This window comes from Eschrichtius robustus, chromosome 4 (assembly GCF_028021215.1).
Source record: "Eschrichtius robustus isolate mEscRob2 chromosome 4, mEscRob2.pri, whole genome shotgun sequence".
Lineage (NCBI taxonomy): Eukaryota > Metazoa > Chordata > Mammalia > Artiodactyla > Eschrichtiidae > Eschrichtius > Eschrichtius robustus.
In genome coordinates, this window is record NC_090827.1 from 89,424,246 (window position 1) to 89,440,821 (window position 16,576).

The 16,576-nt window shown below is 41.5% G+C and overlaps 1 protein-coding gene across 4 annotated transcripts in view; it reads right to left on the bottom strand.

The window, feature by feature from the left end:
- Positions 1 to 16,576, bottom strand: part of TBC1D1 (TBC1 domain family member 1) — a 221,745-nt gene that overhangs the window by 194,309 nt on the left and 10,860 nt on the right. For all 4 annotated transcript variants that reach the window (XM_068543119.1, XM_068543114.1, XM_068543117.1 and 1 more), the window contains exon 2: positions 11,017 to 11,524. In XM_068543119.1, the coding sequence (XP_068399220.1) occupies positions 11,017 to 11,433 (417 nt within the window). In that variant the 5' untranslated portion in view covers positions 11,434 to 11,524. The remainder of the gene's footprint in view (positions 1 to 11,016; positions 11,525 to 16,576) is intronic.

The window sequence follows — 16,576 nt, forward strand, 5'->3', positions numbered from 1 at the left end:
CATGGGGAAGTCGCTAGAGAGGTTTTGAGCAGGGGAGTGGCATGAATTGATAGGTTTTCTAGAGATGCCCTGGATGTTTGCTTGGTGGAAAGAAGAAGCAAGAAAGGAAACAGGGAGAAAAGTTAGGAAATACTGCAGCATTCCAGATGACAGATGGTGGAGCTGTGGGCTCGGGATTAGCCACGGAATCAGAGAAGTGACAGATTTGGAATGGGTCTTGAATAATTTGGATAAGAGTTTGAAGGAAAGAGAGAAATCTAGGAGAAAATCTAGGAGAAAGATGACTCCTAGATTTTGGCTGTAGCAACTGTCATTGTCACGTAAGAGCTGTAGAAGACTGGGAAAGCCATGGGTTGGTGGGGAGTAAATTCAAGGGTTCTATTTTAACCATGTTGAGTTTGAGATGTCTATTTAACAGCTAAGTAGAAATGCCAAGTTTGGAGCTGGGTAGACAAGTCTGGAACTCATCGGTGAGTCTAAGCAATAAATTAACTTTGGGAGTCAACATCAAATAGGTGGTATTTAATGCTATGACGAGCTCATCTGGAAAGAGTGTCTAGAAGAGAAATATAGAAGGCTGAGTCTCAAGGGACATAAAACTCAGAATTAAGAAGAAGAAGAACAGGGCTTCCCTGGTGGCGCAGTGGTTGAGAATCTGCCTGCCAATGCAGAGGACATGGGTTCGAGCCCTGGTCTGGGAAGATCCCACATGCCACGGAGCAACTGGGCCCATGAGCCACAATTACTGAGCCTGCGCCTCTGGAACCTGTGCTCTGCAACGAGAGAGGCCGCGATAGTGAGAGGCCCGCGCACCAGGACGAAGAGTGGCCCCCACTTGCCGCAACTAGAGAAAGCCCTCGCACAGAAACGAAGACCCAACACAGCCAAAAATAAATAAATAAAAAATAAAAATAAAAAAAAAAGAAGAAGAAGAACAAAGGAGACTGGGTAGAAACCACTATTGTAGTCAAAGGGAAAACAGGAGGGTGTGGTTTTCCAAAAGCCAAGAGAAGAGAGTGTTTTAAAACAGAAGAAACACTCCCCTGTCAACTATGCCAAAAGCTACTGAGAAACTGGATAAGAGAAATGCAGAGGACGGATCACCAGATCTCACAAGCTGGAGGCTGCGGGTGACATGATAAGAGCCATCAGTGGAATATGGTCAGGACAGAAGTCCAATTGGTAAAACTAAGGAGAAAATGGGTGAGTGGAAGCAAAGGTAGCCACCGTGGCAACTCTTGAAGAATGGAGCAGAAAGTTGGGCCAGTAACTGGAGGGAGCTGGAATGGGAAACGAGGTTAGGGGAGGGTTTGTTTGTAAAATGAGAGGTACCAGGATATACATTTTAGAAGACCAAGCAGAAGCACATCAGGAATTTCACTTCTATGTTATTTTTTATATCATTCCTTAGGAACCAAGCAGGTCAGCATCAGTAGGACAGGAAATCAGAATCTGACTGACTTTTTCTTCCATCAGAGGCCAATAAACAAACTATTAAAACCTTTCTGGGAGCAGAGGGGAAAGTGATCAGAAGACATCAACATGGGCTCATCAGGAACAAGCCACTTCATATGATAATTATGGATCAAGACACTGCTTGGGGACTTCCCTGGTGCTGCAGTGGATGAGACTCCACACTCCCAATGCAGGGGTTCCCTGGTCAGGGAACTGGATCCCACATGCCGCAACTAAGAGCCTACATGCCACAACTAAGAACCAGTGCAGCCAAATAAATAAATAAATATTTCAAAAAAAAAAAAAGACACTGTTTGATTTTTCACAAGACTACTGCGATAGCCTCCTAACTGGCTTCCCTCCTCTGTCTCTCATCCTTCTACTCCATCCTCCACTCCAAAATCTAAAAACAAATCCAGTTATTTCACTTCCCTGATTAATGCCTCTCATGACTGACACTTACAGCACAACCTTCTTAAGAATAACACCCAACACCCTTAGCAAGGCAGACCAAGCCCTGTAAAATCTGACCCCAGCCTTTCCTTCCCATCTCATCTCTGACCATGCAATTTGCAAAACATTAATCGCAGCAGCTCCAGCCACAGTGGACATCTCTGCACTTGTCCCGCTCTGGCTTGGCACATGCTATATCCTCTACTTAGGACATCCATTCAATCTGCACCCAAATGAGGGGAGTTTGGGGGAAAATGGACACATGTATATGTATGGCTGAGTCCCTTTGCAGTGTACCTGAAACTATCACAACATTGTTAACCGGCTATATTCCAATATAAAATAAAAAGTTAAAAAAAAAATCTGCACCCAACTCATCACCCTGGGAAATTCCTAGGGGGTCTTTAAAACCCACTCAAATGTCTCATGGAAAATGCATTACATTCTGGAGGGTCCTTCCAGAAGACAGCTCTATGACAAACAACTAGACATTACAGGAAACAACTTCATCTCAGCATATGAGGTTTAGGAACAACCCAGTTGTCTGAAATTAAAGGGAACGTTGTCAGGTAGTACCTTCCTCACAGTGGGGCATTGGACACAGGAAGATGATATCTTGCCAGGTGAAACCTCCATCCACGTCTACTGTTCAATAGAACCCATTTAATTATTTGATGGCTATCATTGTGAGGAGGAGCCAAAAATCTGTCTCTAGAAACTTCTCTTGTTCCTGGTTCTACCCTCTGGAGCAATTCAGAATTTGTCTATTTCTTTTTATACACAGCAGCTTTTCAACAACTGCAGATGCTTATTACACTAGGCCTCCTCCCAGTCACTCAAATTTGCTCTTTCATAACTTACAGATGTTTGCTGACTCCTGGCAGTGCCACATTCAGAATCTATATTTGGCATATAAAGCATCTAAAGCATCATGCTACTTCTTAAGGGGACAATCGTAGCTTGATTTTGTACCCTAGCCCCCAACCAAGTACATGGTACACTGGTCGCATTCCAAAGAAAGAATTAATGTAAAATCTGCAACATTTCATGTTCATTGTAGCTCTGTTTACAATAGCCAGGACATGGAAGCAACCTAAGTATCCATTGACAGATGAATGGATAAAGAAGATGTGGCATATATACAATGGAATATTACTCAGCCATAAAAAGGAACAAAACTGAGTTATTGGTAGTGAGGTGGATGGACCTAGAGTCTGTCATATGGAGTGAAGGAAGTCAGAAAGAGAAAAACAAATACCGTACGCTAACACATATATATGGAATCTAAAAAAAAAAAAATGGTTCTGAAGAACCTAGGGGCAGGACAGGAATAAAGATGCAGACATAGAGAATGGACTTGAGGACACAGGGAGGGGGAAGGGTAAGCTGAGACGAAGTGAGAGAGTGGCATGGACATATATACACTACCAAATGTAAAATAGATAGCTAGTGGGAAGCAGCTGCATAGCACAGGGAGATCAGCTCTGTGTTTTGTGTCCACCTAGAGGGGTGGGATAGGGAGGGTGGGAGGGAGACGCAAGAGGGAGGAGATACGGGGATATATGTGTATGTATAGCTGATTCACTTTGTTATAAAGCAGAAACTAACACACCATTGTGAAGCAATTATATTCTAATAAAGATGTTAAAAAAAAAAAAAACCCCGCAACATTTCAAATACCTACATCACTTGACCACAGGAAAGGAAGACTTCTGATGTCCTGCTGGAACTGAAGCAGCCAGAAAAGGGCTCCTGCAAGACGGGCTGCCCTGAAGCCACATGTAAGTTTTCTGGTATGTCCTGCATCAGGCTCCTCCCCCAAGCCCCACCCCCAATCCAGCCTCTTCTGCGGCTTTCTCTGAGCCAGGCCAGCTCTCCAGTTGCTGGCTCTGGTTGTTGGTTCAGGATCACAGGCAGCAGTAAGTGGGGTGGACCCCTAAGCATCCAGAAGAAAGAAAAATATTCAAACAAGAGAAAAAGTGGAAACAAGAGATTTATCTCTTTAACCATATCCCAGATTAGTGGCCCACAGAGCACTTATCCACTGCAATATGCATCTAGAATTAAAAATAGGTTCTTGAATTCCCTGGCGGTCCAGTGGTTAGGACTCCATGCTTTCACTGCCGAGGCCTCAGGTTCGAGCCCTGGTCAGGGAGCGAAGATCCCGCAAGCCACATGGCGTGGCCAAAAAAAAAAAAGGAAAAAACAGGTCCTATCAAACCCGCACCCGCTGATGTAGTGCGGAGTCTTAACCACTGGACCACCAAGGAAGTCCCCAGGTCCCAGTTTTTAATGTGGTTTTTTCAGAGTAACTTTGAGCAAAATTCTATCATTAGGGCTTCCCTGGTGGCGCAGTGGTTGAGAATCTGCCTGCCAATGCAGGGCACACGGGTTCGAGCCCTGGTCTGGGAAGATCCCACATGCCGCGGAGCAACTAGGCCCGTGAGCCACAATTACTGAGCCTGCGCGTCTGGAGCCTGTGCTCCGCAACAAGAGAGGCCGCGATAGTGAGAGGCCCGCGCACCGCGATGAAGAGTGGCCCCCACTTGCCGCGACTAGAGAAAACCCTCGCACAGAAATGAAGACCCAGCACAGCCATAAATAAATAAATAAAATAAAATAAAATTTTAAAAAAAAATTTAAAAAAAATTAAAAAAATTAAAAAAATAAAAAATAAAAAAAAAAATTCTATCATTAACAAGCAGAAGGCAGCAAAGAAAAGGGGGAAACTTGACGTCACTCTGTGATAAGTGTTCAAATTATTTCCAGAAATCCTTGCTAGGTAACTAGTCGAGACCTGACTAGTAAAAGGAGGATGCAAACTACATATGTAATTTTAAATTTTCTTGTAGGCACATTCAGAAAGGTGATATTAATTTTAGTATTATATTTGATTTAACCCAATATATAGAAAATATTATAATTTCAACATGTAACCAATATAGAAAATTACTAAGATATTTTTACATTCCTTTTTTCAAACCAAGTCTTTGAAATCCACTGTTTTGACATAGTACATCTCAATTCAGACCAGCCACACTGCAAGTGCTCAGTAGCCATAGATGACTACTGATTATTGTACTGGACAGTGGAGGTCTAGGTTATAAATAAATCCTTTTAAGATACAAGTCAACTTTAGGTTCAAGATACTTGTAAAGGCTATTTCTTAGGAACAGATTTATATTATAAAAATAATTATCAAATGCAAAGCATTTGGTGAAAAATGCAAAGCTATAGAAAGTGATATGCATTGAAAATAAAGACTTCTAAAAAGTTATCTAAGCACTTATCACAAGGTGGATGCTTCTGAAACCCTCAGACTCCTTTTTCAAAGTCAAAAATAAATTACATAATCGGTCCTGTGTCATGGACCCAAACCCTCCAACAAATACTTTGGAGTTCATGCAGTCCAGGACATTCTTTTTATAGATGAAAAAGAATCCCTGCCAATCTCTGCACCCAGCAACCGACTTCTGTCTAGTGTGACAGACAGTCAAGTGCTGATGGGCTGACATGGATACACTGCTCTGTGCAACCATCACTGAGTCATAGCCGCCGAGTGGGCCCCCAAATGAAACATTACATAACAACCAGAATGGATTAAAGATGCCCAGTGGCAATTTTAACATCGATTAAAAAATCCTCCAAAACATACGCCACAAAGCCTTCTCAGAACAATTCCCTGAGTAGCAAGGAAAGACTATTGTCTGATATTTAGAAATGAAGACCCAATACAGAAAGGGCGGTAGATAAGAAGAGCTGCAAAATAATACTATGAGCTTCAGGATAATCACCCTCAGGAACAAAACGCTCCAGCTCAATGTTATAATTTCGATCTTCGCTCCAGCAAAGAAAGAAAGTAACCAGCCGGCAAATGTAACAGCCAAGCAAGAGATGCCACTGAAGCCAGCCTCTACTGAAAATCCTTAAATAAGTGGTGCATATTTTAAGTCATTAACTTAAAATTCCAAGCAGATGGGGAATTATTAAGATCAATGAGTAATGGGTAAAATGCAACTGAAACAAAGCTACGATCAAAATCAAAGTTTTAAAAAAATTGTTAATTAAATCATAAAACTCAGCCAAAGCAACTTGGGCTTTTAATATAGGGGACTTGAGCATTAATCCTGCTAATCAAAGGAAAACAACTTCAGACCACCTTTTCGATTGATATGCAACACAACGAATCCAGAGAGTCTGGGTGAGGTCGCTGTCCATAAGTTACTGAGAAAGACAGTGTGCTTACAGGGCCTCATGAGAGAATACACTGGTTCTTTACTGAAAATTCAAAAGGAAACCTTTATTGATCTTAAATTAAGTCTATAAATAGTTAAGTACTCTTAAAATTAGCAGTATGGGAGCCCACAGGGTTCAGTCTCAGATATAGATCATCCTCAAGAAATGAAGTTTTGTTGTCAAAAATCATGGAAAAGGAAACCCATTCTTTCAAAGGACATTGACATTCTCTCAAACACATCTTCCTCAGTAACATTTAGTAAAGTCCTCTTCTAGAAGAAGACTTCTTTCTAGAAGTCTACTTCCCATGCAGTTACTCCAGCTCCTCCACCCCCCAACCCAAGCTCCTTGGCCACACTTTTCCCTCCTCCTAATCCCTAAGGGTTTAGTACTTTATTATGTCCCAGCAAGAGATAACACTTCCTCCTTGGGAGAAGGAGGAATGAAGCTAGCAAGATTCTAACAAGTCCAAGATGCTCTTAGGGAGGGTGCAGAAGGGGAAGCCTGTGAGCTCTGTTGCATTAATGACACCAATCCCACCACAGCTATGAAACCCCTGCGCTGTGCCCAGACTGGACACCAGATCCAGAAGATCAGATCTGACTAAAGTCAGGAACAGTGTTTGAAAAGCCAGGACAGGTTATAGGTACGATAAGTCAGCTGAAGAGGAGTGGACACTTATAGCAAAACTAGTTCCACACACCCAATTTCTGCCTTACCCTGGGTCCCACGTACTGCCCACTGAACACCAGCCTACACTTCTCCTCCACTTATTACCAGCTCAATAATCCTTGCCATTCTCCATTCAAAATCCATTCTTTCCTTTTACTGGCATAAGACAGCAACATACAATGTCAGAAGTCTCAGCCCAACACTTCTGCTGCCTGCAACTCATTGCTGGAAAGTCTCTTAAAGGAAGCAGAGCTTATTACTTTGTAGATTAAAAAAAGGATTAAAATGTAAATACTCTTCTGAGTGATCTACAGTAATACTCAAGGAAGTGGCAAATCTGATGTTTTTCTTAGAAGAGACAAAGCTGAAGAACTGGAGAAGGAAAGAATCTTGAGATAATTTTCTAAGACTTTACACTTTTTCTAGGGCTGAGTCCAGGAGGAACTCTTGATTTCTTTGCCATGTGATGGGGTAAAGACCTAGTCAGGGTCACCCATGCATCCATATGTTTTCCAGAGTGGATCTTTTCATTTCCTGCCACAGACCCTAACTCAAAACTAAACTTCAACCCACAACCTTATGCCACTGTGTTCACATGCGTGCTGAGGGATGTTCTTGGAAGTTATGAGAAAATGTAATCTATGGTCCAATAAATTTGGGGATTTAATGAACTAATGTACAATTCAAGAGTGCAATAGAAAGTACAGTGTTTCCCTAATACAGCAGTTCTCAGAGTGTGGTCTGTACAACTCAGTGAACCAATATTTTCCAAATAATCAATGCATGATGTTATAGAATCTTTCATGCTTAAAAGATTCATTAAAGCACAAGACAGACTAATGGATTTTAATATAACAAAGTGCAAAAAGTGCTTTGATACGGTTTCAGATTTCATATTGCAACAAACCTTTAAGAAACTACCATTTGTCGAGTTTTGGTATAGTATTAAAGAAAAATATCCACAATTTTCTAAAAAGGTTATAAAATATTTCTCCTTTTTCCTACTACAAATCTGTGTGATGCCAAATTTTCTTCATATGCTCAACCAAAACAACATATCACAAAATAATGAGTGGAGAAGCAGCTGAGAATTAATAGTTGACTATTGATCCAGACATGAAAGAGTTTTGCAAAAAACCAAACAAACAAAAAGTAAAACTATGCCACTCTTATTACTAAATTTTTGGGAAAATACAATTATTTTTCACAAAAAAATATTATTTAGACTAACATATATGGGGCTTATTTTGTTTTCCAATAAATTAAAACCTTTATAATTTTTCAGTTTTAATTTCTAATATAAAAGTATTAATAGATATAACCCACATTAAACTCTTTGGGATACTCAATAATTTTTTAGAGTGAAAAGGGTCTTCAGATCAAAAAGTTTGAGATGCTGCCCTAATATATTCTGATCATGGAAGCCTTTCTGTGTGGAACACCTTGAGCATATTCTATGGAACATACAATGGGAAACAGAATCTCATGTTGTGCTTATAAAACTATTCCTTTTCGTGTCTCTTCTCCCTAGATCTTCTTCAATAAGTTAATTTATATGCTGTTCAAAGGGTTTCCTCTCACACAGTACTTTTGTGCTTATGACCCTGGCAGTAAATGCATATATCTCTTCTGGCAAATACAGGGGGATACTGACCTCATTTATTTAGAAGAGGCCATAATCTACAGAATTATTTCACTGAGCAAATGCTACAAATAGGAGAAATGATGGCATAGGTTAACATGCTCCTACAGCAGATAATTTTCTGCTATGAGATACTGTGCCAGGATGTCCCAAGAACATGAAGGATATCATGTCAGCTAGAATCGGGGCCAATTTGGTTTACCATTCAGCTTCCGACAACAGGAGAATCACTGATTGAGATGCTTATGTTACAAATTACTCTTTTATAAAACCACAGGGATGACAGTAATTTATTACTCTGAGTACTGGCAATTTGTTTGTAAAAATTGTAAGCAAGCCAAAAATAACTTAAGAACAGATTCATATTTCTACCGTGGCTTTTTAGAACACAGAGTAAGGCCGATTCTTTACTTTCAGCACGACTCGAAGCCCCAGTTCCAGAATTTAGTTATAAATCTCTCCTCCTGTCAGGTAGCTGAATAACTGGCTAGAAGCCTGTTCTCAGATGTCTATAAAAGATTTTGGGAAGGAGTCAAAAGTGTAAAGTGTTGAACAACTATTCCATGCAAAAACTCCCCCCAAGGAAACTCAGTCCTTATATAGAGCTGGCACGGAGTACAGGCTGTTCAGTCCTCCAATTTTCATTCTGGAATTTGTCCAAATAAGAGCAACCATTAAATTTACTTATGCAGTTTTTTAAGTGTCTAGTTTATAAAAATGTTGCTCAAGGATGACCAGGATCTCATCCTGAGAGCTTAAGACGCTCATCTTGGTCTCTTTTTCTTTTTACTTAAGACTAGAAGTGAAATTAGCATGTAATCTGCTTCTGGTAAAACTTTCTTTAGTGAAAAATTTTTATAGCCACAAATGCTTACTAGTTTTAGGTTCCATTCTAGTTCATTTAGTCCTCCCAGCAGCTCTACGAGATAGAGACTATACTTATCCCCATTTTACAGATAAGGAAACAGGCTCAGTGTTGCCTGAGGCCACCTAGTTTACAGGTGGCAGATAGGACTGGAATCCCGGAAGTTAGTCCCTCTGAACCGGGACGCTGTCCCACCTGAGATGCATGAACAATAACATCGAATGTTTTTTATTAAGAAGATATCGTATTCTGTGCATAAAATAGTGGTTTTTAGCTCCAGAGGAGCCATTATTTCAAAAAGCCTTCCTTACACTCCAGTGTGTTAAGCCCCAGTCTCTGTCTTCCCGTCACGCCCTGTCCACAGACCACGTGGTATTTACCTGCTGCCGCTTCTGTCTCCCTTCTAGCCTGTACTACATCTTCCCACCCAGTACCTGGAGCAACAATCTGAATGAGTGAAAGAACCAAGGAAAGAACAAACAAAAGTGAGTCTCCACAAATCCACTTAGTCACCAAGAACATTAATTTCCAAATGAGGTTCGTTCATCATGGAGGGTATGCAAAAAAAAAACCCAGTGGGGTGCAGGGAGAAAACATTAGCATTTCTCTATTTACTGACATTTACCCCAAGGATTGGCATTAGCATCCTCAGAGTCTGCTCCAGTGCGAGGGGCAGACAGCCACACAGGCCGGCGAGGCACTCAAGCCCTAGCGTGGGCACTCCTCAGCTTGTGGGGTTAGCAGCAAGGCCCTCGCCTGCTTGCTTGCTTTCTGTAGCCAGTTTACATGGGCCGAATTGAGAAAGTGACTGTCGGGATTATATTTTCAACTGTATCTAAAGTAACACTCACAAAACAGCCAAGTGGCTTTGAATGACTCCTGCACAGAACTGCAAAAAAATGCTAGCAACCATACAAGCACAAATAAATGGGAAAATAGTAGAGCTGGCGATATTTTTTTTTACCATTTCTCATATAATATCTTTCTCACCCGTATCATAAGATATAACAAAAAGCTGGTCAGATCAGACATGAAGTTAGCCAAAAAAAAAAAAACCTGAAAAGTATCAAAACTTAGATTCATATCCACTATTTTTTACCAATGGTCTCTGCCTAAGTGAATATGATACCTTGGTAAACTGCCTAATAATACTCTTATACGGCTTATAAATAAATATATTTTTGTTAACAAGATCAAAAATGTGGAGCTCGCTGATCTAGAACTTTGCTACTCAAAGTGCAGTCTTCAAAGGAGCAGCGCCCCGCGTCACCTGGAGGCTTGTTAGAAATGCAGACTCTCAAGGTCCACCCCAGACCTACTGGATCAGATTTTGCATTTTAACAAGATCCCCAGGTCATTCATATGCACATTTCTGTTTGAGAAGCACTGCTTTAGAACACACATCTTAAATGATCTGAATCCTAGTAGTTCAGCTCTTATGTGTACGTTTAGAAAGATTTCTCTGTTGAATTTTTGAACTCATAAACTTCTCATTTTAATATCTATTATCAAATGTTCTTCAAGACTATAAAGAACCTATCCCCGTGAACCGAAAATCCAGTGAAAAAAATCTATGTATAACTACAGCATTAACTCCTTATTAATTCCAGTATCTTAAAATAAATGTTCTGACCCTGTACAACAAAAACTATCCAGCCACACCTTCATCTTTTTGATCCCCACCTCCACTTACTTTTGTTTGACCATCGGCTTTGAGCACATAGCAGATACTCTGCTGATTGGCTGCATCGTCTTTAATCAGACAAGCAAAATAACTTGGGTCGTGACTGTTATGAATCAGTTTGTGAACTCGCTGAGGCTTACACTCGAAGATGCTGGAACAGATCAGTGGATCCCATTGTTGACTTCTTCCTGGCTCAGGCTCACATCTCAGTCCGGAGGGCGAAACACAAAGGCGGACTTGCTTGGTACCAGACTCCTTTTTGGAGGACTGCCCGCTGAGCCTTCGCACCTCTGCCACGACCCAAGGCAGCATGGGCATGGTGGTCAGAGAATGCACGGGCAAGAAGCCCACCAGCTGGAGGCTATATTCCACCGAGACCTCGCTAGGAAACAGATGTTTCCTTGCTGTGAAGGTTATTGGTTCCATGTTGGGAAAGGTCTGGAAACTCAGCAAAACATTGCCACTGTTTTCTATTTTAGACCAAGCAATCTATTTTACATGCTTCTGATGCAGAATCCTGCAGGAGAAAAACAGAGGCATTAGAATTTAATGAAGTCACAGCATTTCAGAGCTTAAGAGGCTGAAACCCAAATAGAGGAAGAAATAGATATTAGTTCACATAAGCTGCTCTGCCTAGAAAGAGCTTTCTTGAAATTGTATTACATATAAAACCTGAAAATGCTGTCAACTGTCACACTCACTACGGGTTACAAAGATCCCACCGGGGAGACTCCGGTTAAACATAAGCCTCATAGAGCCAACAAAGGCCAGCACCATAGAAAACAATATAGTGCTGCTTGGACAGCTTTAAACCCTGCTGCATTATTTAACATACTTTCAAGGAATTTTTTAAGATTATCAAATTCAGTACTGGTGGCTCCCCCCAAAAAAGTAATCTTGCAAGAAAAAAATATCAGCTCTCTATCATCATAGTCTATTGAACCAGTCCAGTTTTCAACAACTGACCTTATCACTTATGATACCACTGAAGTTTTAAAACGCTCTTCCTGACTTCCCTGGCTGTCCAGTGGTTAAGACTCTGCACTCCCAACGCAGACGGCACGGGTTCCATCCCTGGTCGGGGAACTAAGATCCCACATGCCACCCGGCGTGGCCAGAAAAAAAAAAAAAAAGGCTCTCCCTGATGTAGCCCAGAGGCTCTGAATCACCAATTCAAATTCCATTGACATGTACTTGGCAACTATTATCTTCTGAACACCATCATAAATATTTTGTTTCGTTCATGTACTATAAGCACCCCAACACCTTGCATCTCCTCATCAATAGAGGGTGTTTCCTGTACTAGGACCCAAACTCAACAGTGGGTAGTTTTTCCTTCTCTATGGGTGATTTTCAGAAACCACATTTGATGTATCTTAACACCCTCCTGCTCCACTGGATGACAAAACCCTTCTGTCCAAAGCTGAGTTGTCTACAGGATCTCAAGCCCTATTCTTTACTCATTTGCTCCCTGGACCTTCATTCTCTCATGTATTCCCTGATCATATATACACATGCTAAGAAGAAATTCTATGAAGACGGAGACTGCATCTTATTCACCCACAGAGCCTGACTCAGAATAGGCTCAATAGATATTTTAAGAGAGTGAATGAAGTCTCTCCCATCCAAAAAAAAAAGATATTTTCCCTTGACCTCAAACCTCCCCCGGCCTCAACTCTTCTTTCCCTACACAACTGTCTTCAAGGTAAAGTCTACACTTGCTGTCTCTACTCCCTCCTGCCCATCCACAATCTAGATTGCAGCCAGAAGTAATGAAGAGCCCCCGCAATTGCTCCCATTAGGGTCGCCCACATCCTCTGGTTGTGAAATTCAAAGGGGGACTTTTAGTCCTTAGCTGCCTTGTCCCTTCTGACGAATTTCTCAATGTTGACCACTCCATCCTGCTTGAAACTCTCCTGGTTCTCCTCTTACATCTCTGGTTGCTTCTTTTCAGTTCCTTAATGGCTTTTCACCCCTGCTTGACTCCATCCTCTCCCCTCATTCCACCTGCATCCTTTGGACAATTTCACCTAATCTCTTGATGCCAGTGACCACATTCTAATACTCCTGCTGCCACTGATAACAGCTTACTTTCATTAGGTACCAGGCACTTTGCAAGTGTTCTCATTTCACTTTCAAAACACCCTTCATCTCTCACCTTGGTCTCAGTTAAAGACTACTATTATTGCCATTTTTACGACCTAGGAAACTGAGGTCCAGAGAGCGTGAGTCGCTTATCACAGGTGATTTGAGTTTGCACCTGATTCTCAACCTGTCCTCCTAAACGCTGCACAAGAATGCATCTACCACATAAACCCTGATGATTCCCATATGTTTGTCTCCTTCCTGAGTTCCAGATCAGGATAGTCTATTAAGTATTTCTATCTGGATATCCTACCCAGATAGCACCTCAGCCTCAATTTAGCTGTTTTAAAACTAATTCAGTCTCACCTCCCTGCTTTCCAGAACTTCTCTTCCTTCCCATAAGCTACATCTCTGCAACAGCATCATGATTTATTTTATTGGCCCAGTCAAAAGCCAAGGAGTCATTGCTGTAGACTGAATGTTTGTGTCCATCCTCCCTCCATTCATATGTTGAAATCCTAATCCCCATTGTGATAGTGTTTGGAGGTGGAGCCTTTGGGAGGTGAACCCATATGAATAGGATTAGTGCCCTTATAAGAGACCCAGAGAGCTCTCTTTCCCCTTCTACCATGTGAGGACACAGGGAAAAGATAGCAGTCTATGAACCAGGAAGCCAGCCACCACCAGATACTGAATCCACCAGCACCTTGACCTTGGCCTTCCCATCCTCCAGAACAGTGAGAAATAAGTTTCTGTTGTTATAAACTACCCAGTCTGTGATGTTCTGTGACAGCAGCCTGAACGGACTAAGATAGTCATTCAGATCCCTTCTTCACCCTATCACTACTTCTAAACTGACTTCACATCTAAATATATCTTATCTTTTCTCAGCTGGAGAAAAGGTGCCCCCATCTTCAATCCAGCCTTCACATATTTCCTAGAGTAATTCAACTAACCCATAAAATGGATCACATCACTCCTCTGCTAAAATTCCTTAATCACAGCCCCCATAAAATCCAAACTCCTCTACAAGGCATTTAGGATCTCTTCAGAATCTGGTCCTGTCTATATCTCCAACTACATATTCTCCCCTAAAATGCCCTCCTCCATGCACTTTTTGGCTCTGAAGATAGGTAACTAGGCACAGTTTCCCATATGAGATGTGATTTCTCACACCTCTGTGCCACAGTGCATACTGTTCTCTCTCCCAGGAACACAATGCCTGGCACCAACTGTAGAGGGCCTGAGAGTTTACCCTACTTGCAAGCTAACAAGTCAGGCTGCCACAAGTTAGGCTGCCCCAAGTTAGCCTCCTGGTAGAGGACATGAGACTTCCGGGTCAGAGACAAAGCACAATTTATTACTCAGAGCAATAGCGGTAGCCACAGAGGCAGCATTTGTGTTGGTTCCCTGACCCTCAGTCTCCACAGGCCAGGTGACACCTGTATCCACAGTGGGTTACAGGAAAGGCACCTGAGTTTTGGGGGACTGAATATTTTATAGTGGGGAGTAAGCATGTCTGTCCTTCAATTCTGGAGTGTCCTCCAGAGAGAGACACTATTTCTATCTTCCATGGCTGTTGCTATTAAAAAAAAAAAAAAAAAAAAAAATTGAAAAGGTAGTCCAGAACAAAGCAGTCAGTGCCTCTGCTCACAAAATAGAATCATGATAGACCCAAGAAGACTCTCCCTATGACTCCCACTCTTGTCCTCTAACCTAATCCCAACTCATATACAAATCCTAGTTCAAGCAACTATCACCTCTTCCTTGCAAGGTGATTTAGGGCATCCATCACCATGTCCTGTTGCACTTTGTACCTATCATCATATTTACTTTTAAAAGTTTGAATAGGTGTCCCCCAACAAGTCTGTAAGCTTCTTAAACTCATAAGGTTTGGGGGTCTCTAAAACCAGTATTCAAATTCTAAACCTTTTCTGAACTAGAACTGAAGTCTATTCTTTTTACTCTATGTTTTTGTGTGTAATATATATGCATATATCCTAAGAATTAATTTTTATAATATAATTTGAACATAGTTAAGGGCTTATTTTTTAACTTTAAATGTTCAGAAGTTTAGAAATAAACCCATATTTTATTTAGAGTGCTAAAGTATTTCATGAAAGTGTATTCCCTGTCTCTTTTCCTTTAAAGTACAGCTTCTCTTGATGATGAAAACAGACTTGAAGTTCATATAACCCCATAAATAATGGTCTCTGTCTCTCTCCTTTTTTTTCTCTCACCTACAGGTGAAAGTGGCATTAAATGTCAGGCTCAGCTTCCACTCCTATAACTGAATCTGTTTGAAGTTCTAACCGTTGACAGCTGGTAATCCCAAGACATGTTTAAAGCAGTACTAGAATTATTACGAAGGATAGGCCCAAGATCTATCAGTTAGTGTAGATGAGGCAGTTATTAATATGGTGGCAACAAGGGTAGCAGAATTACTTTGTTTTCTTGTAAGGGAATATATGCATAGTGCAAAAAAAAAATTACACAATTTAATCATTTGAATCATTTGGTAAATAATCAGTCATCAAATTAGTTCTGCCATTTCACTGACAAAACTATTTGGATGCCTTGAGTTTTCACTTTTCAACCAGCTGCAGCACATCATAGTTTCTTTGTAAAAAATAGATTGGACCTTAACACTGTTAATAAACTATGAAATAGTAAGTTCTACTTCAGACATAGTCATAATTATTTATAAACAATTCAGATTCTGCTGACATAAGATTCATGGTAACTTAGACTAGGTAATTATTTACTGTTCAATAAAAAGTTCCATGAGGATTAGATAGCAAGACGGCAGAGTAGAAGGATGTGCTTTCACTCCCTCTTGTGAGAGCACCAGAATCACAACAAACTGCTGAACAGTCATCGACAGGAAGACACTGGAACTCACCAAAAAAGATACCCCACATCCAAAGACAAAGGAGAAGCCACAATGAGATGGTAGGAGGGCCGCAACCACAATAAAATCAAATCCCATAACTGCTGGGTGGGTGACTCACAAACTGGAGAACACTTATACCACAGAAGTCCACCCACTGGAGTGAAGGTTCTGAGCCCCACATCAGGCTTCTGACCCTGGGGTCTGGCAACGGGAGGAGGAATTCCTAGAGAATCAGACTTTGAAGGCTAGTGGGATTTGATTGCAGGACTTTGACAGGACTAGGGGAAACAGAGACTTCACTCTTGGAGGGCACACACAAAGTAGTGTGCGCATCAGGACCCAGGGGAAGGAGCGGTGGCCCCATAGGAGACCGAACCAGACCTATCTGCTAGTCTTGAAGGGTCTCCTGCAGAGGCGGGGGCTGGCTGTGTCTTACTGTGAGGACATGGACACTGGCAGCAGAAGTTCTGGGAAGTACTCCTTGGCGTGAGCCCTCCCAGAGTCTGCCATTAGCCCCACCAAAGAGCCCGGGTAGACTCAAGTGTTGGGTCGCCTCAGGCCAAACAACCAACAGGGAGGGAACTCAGCCCC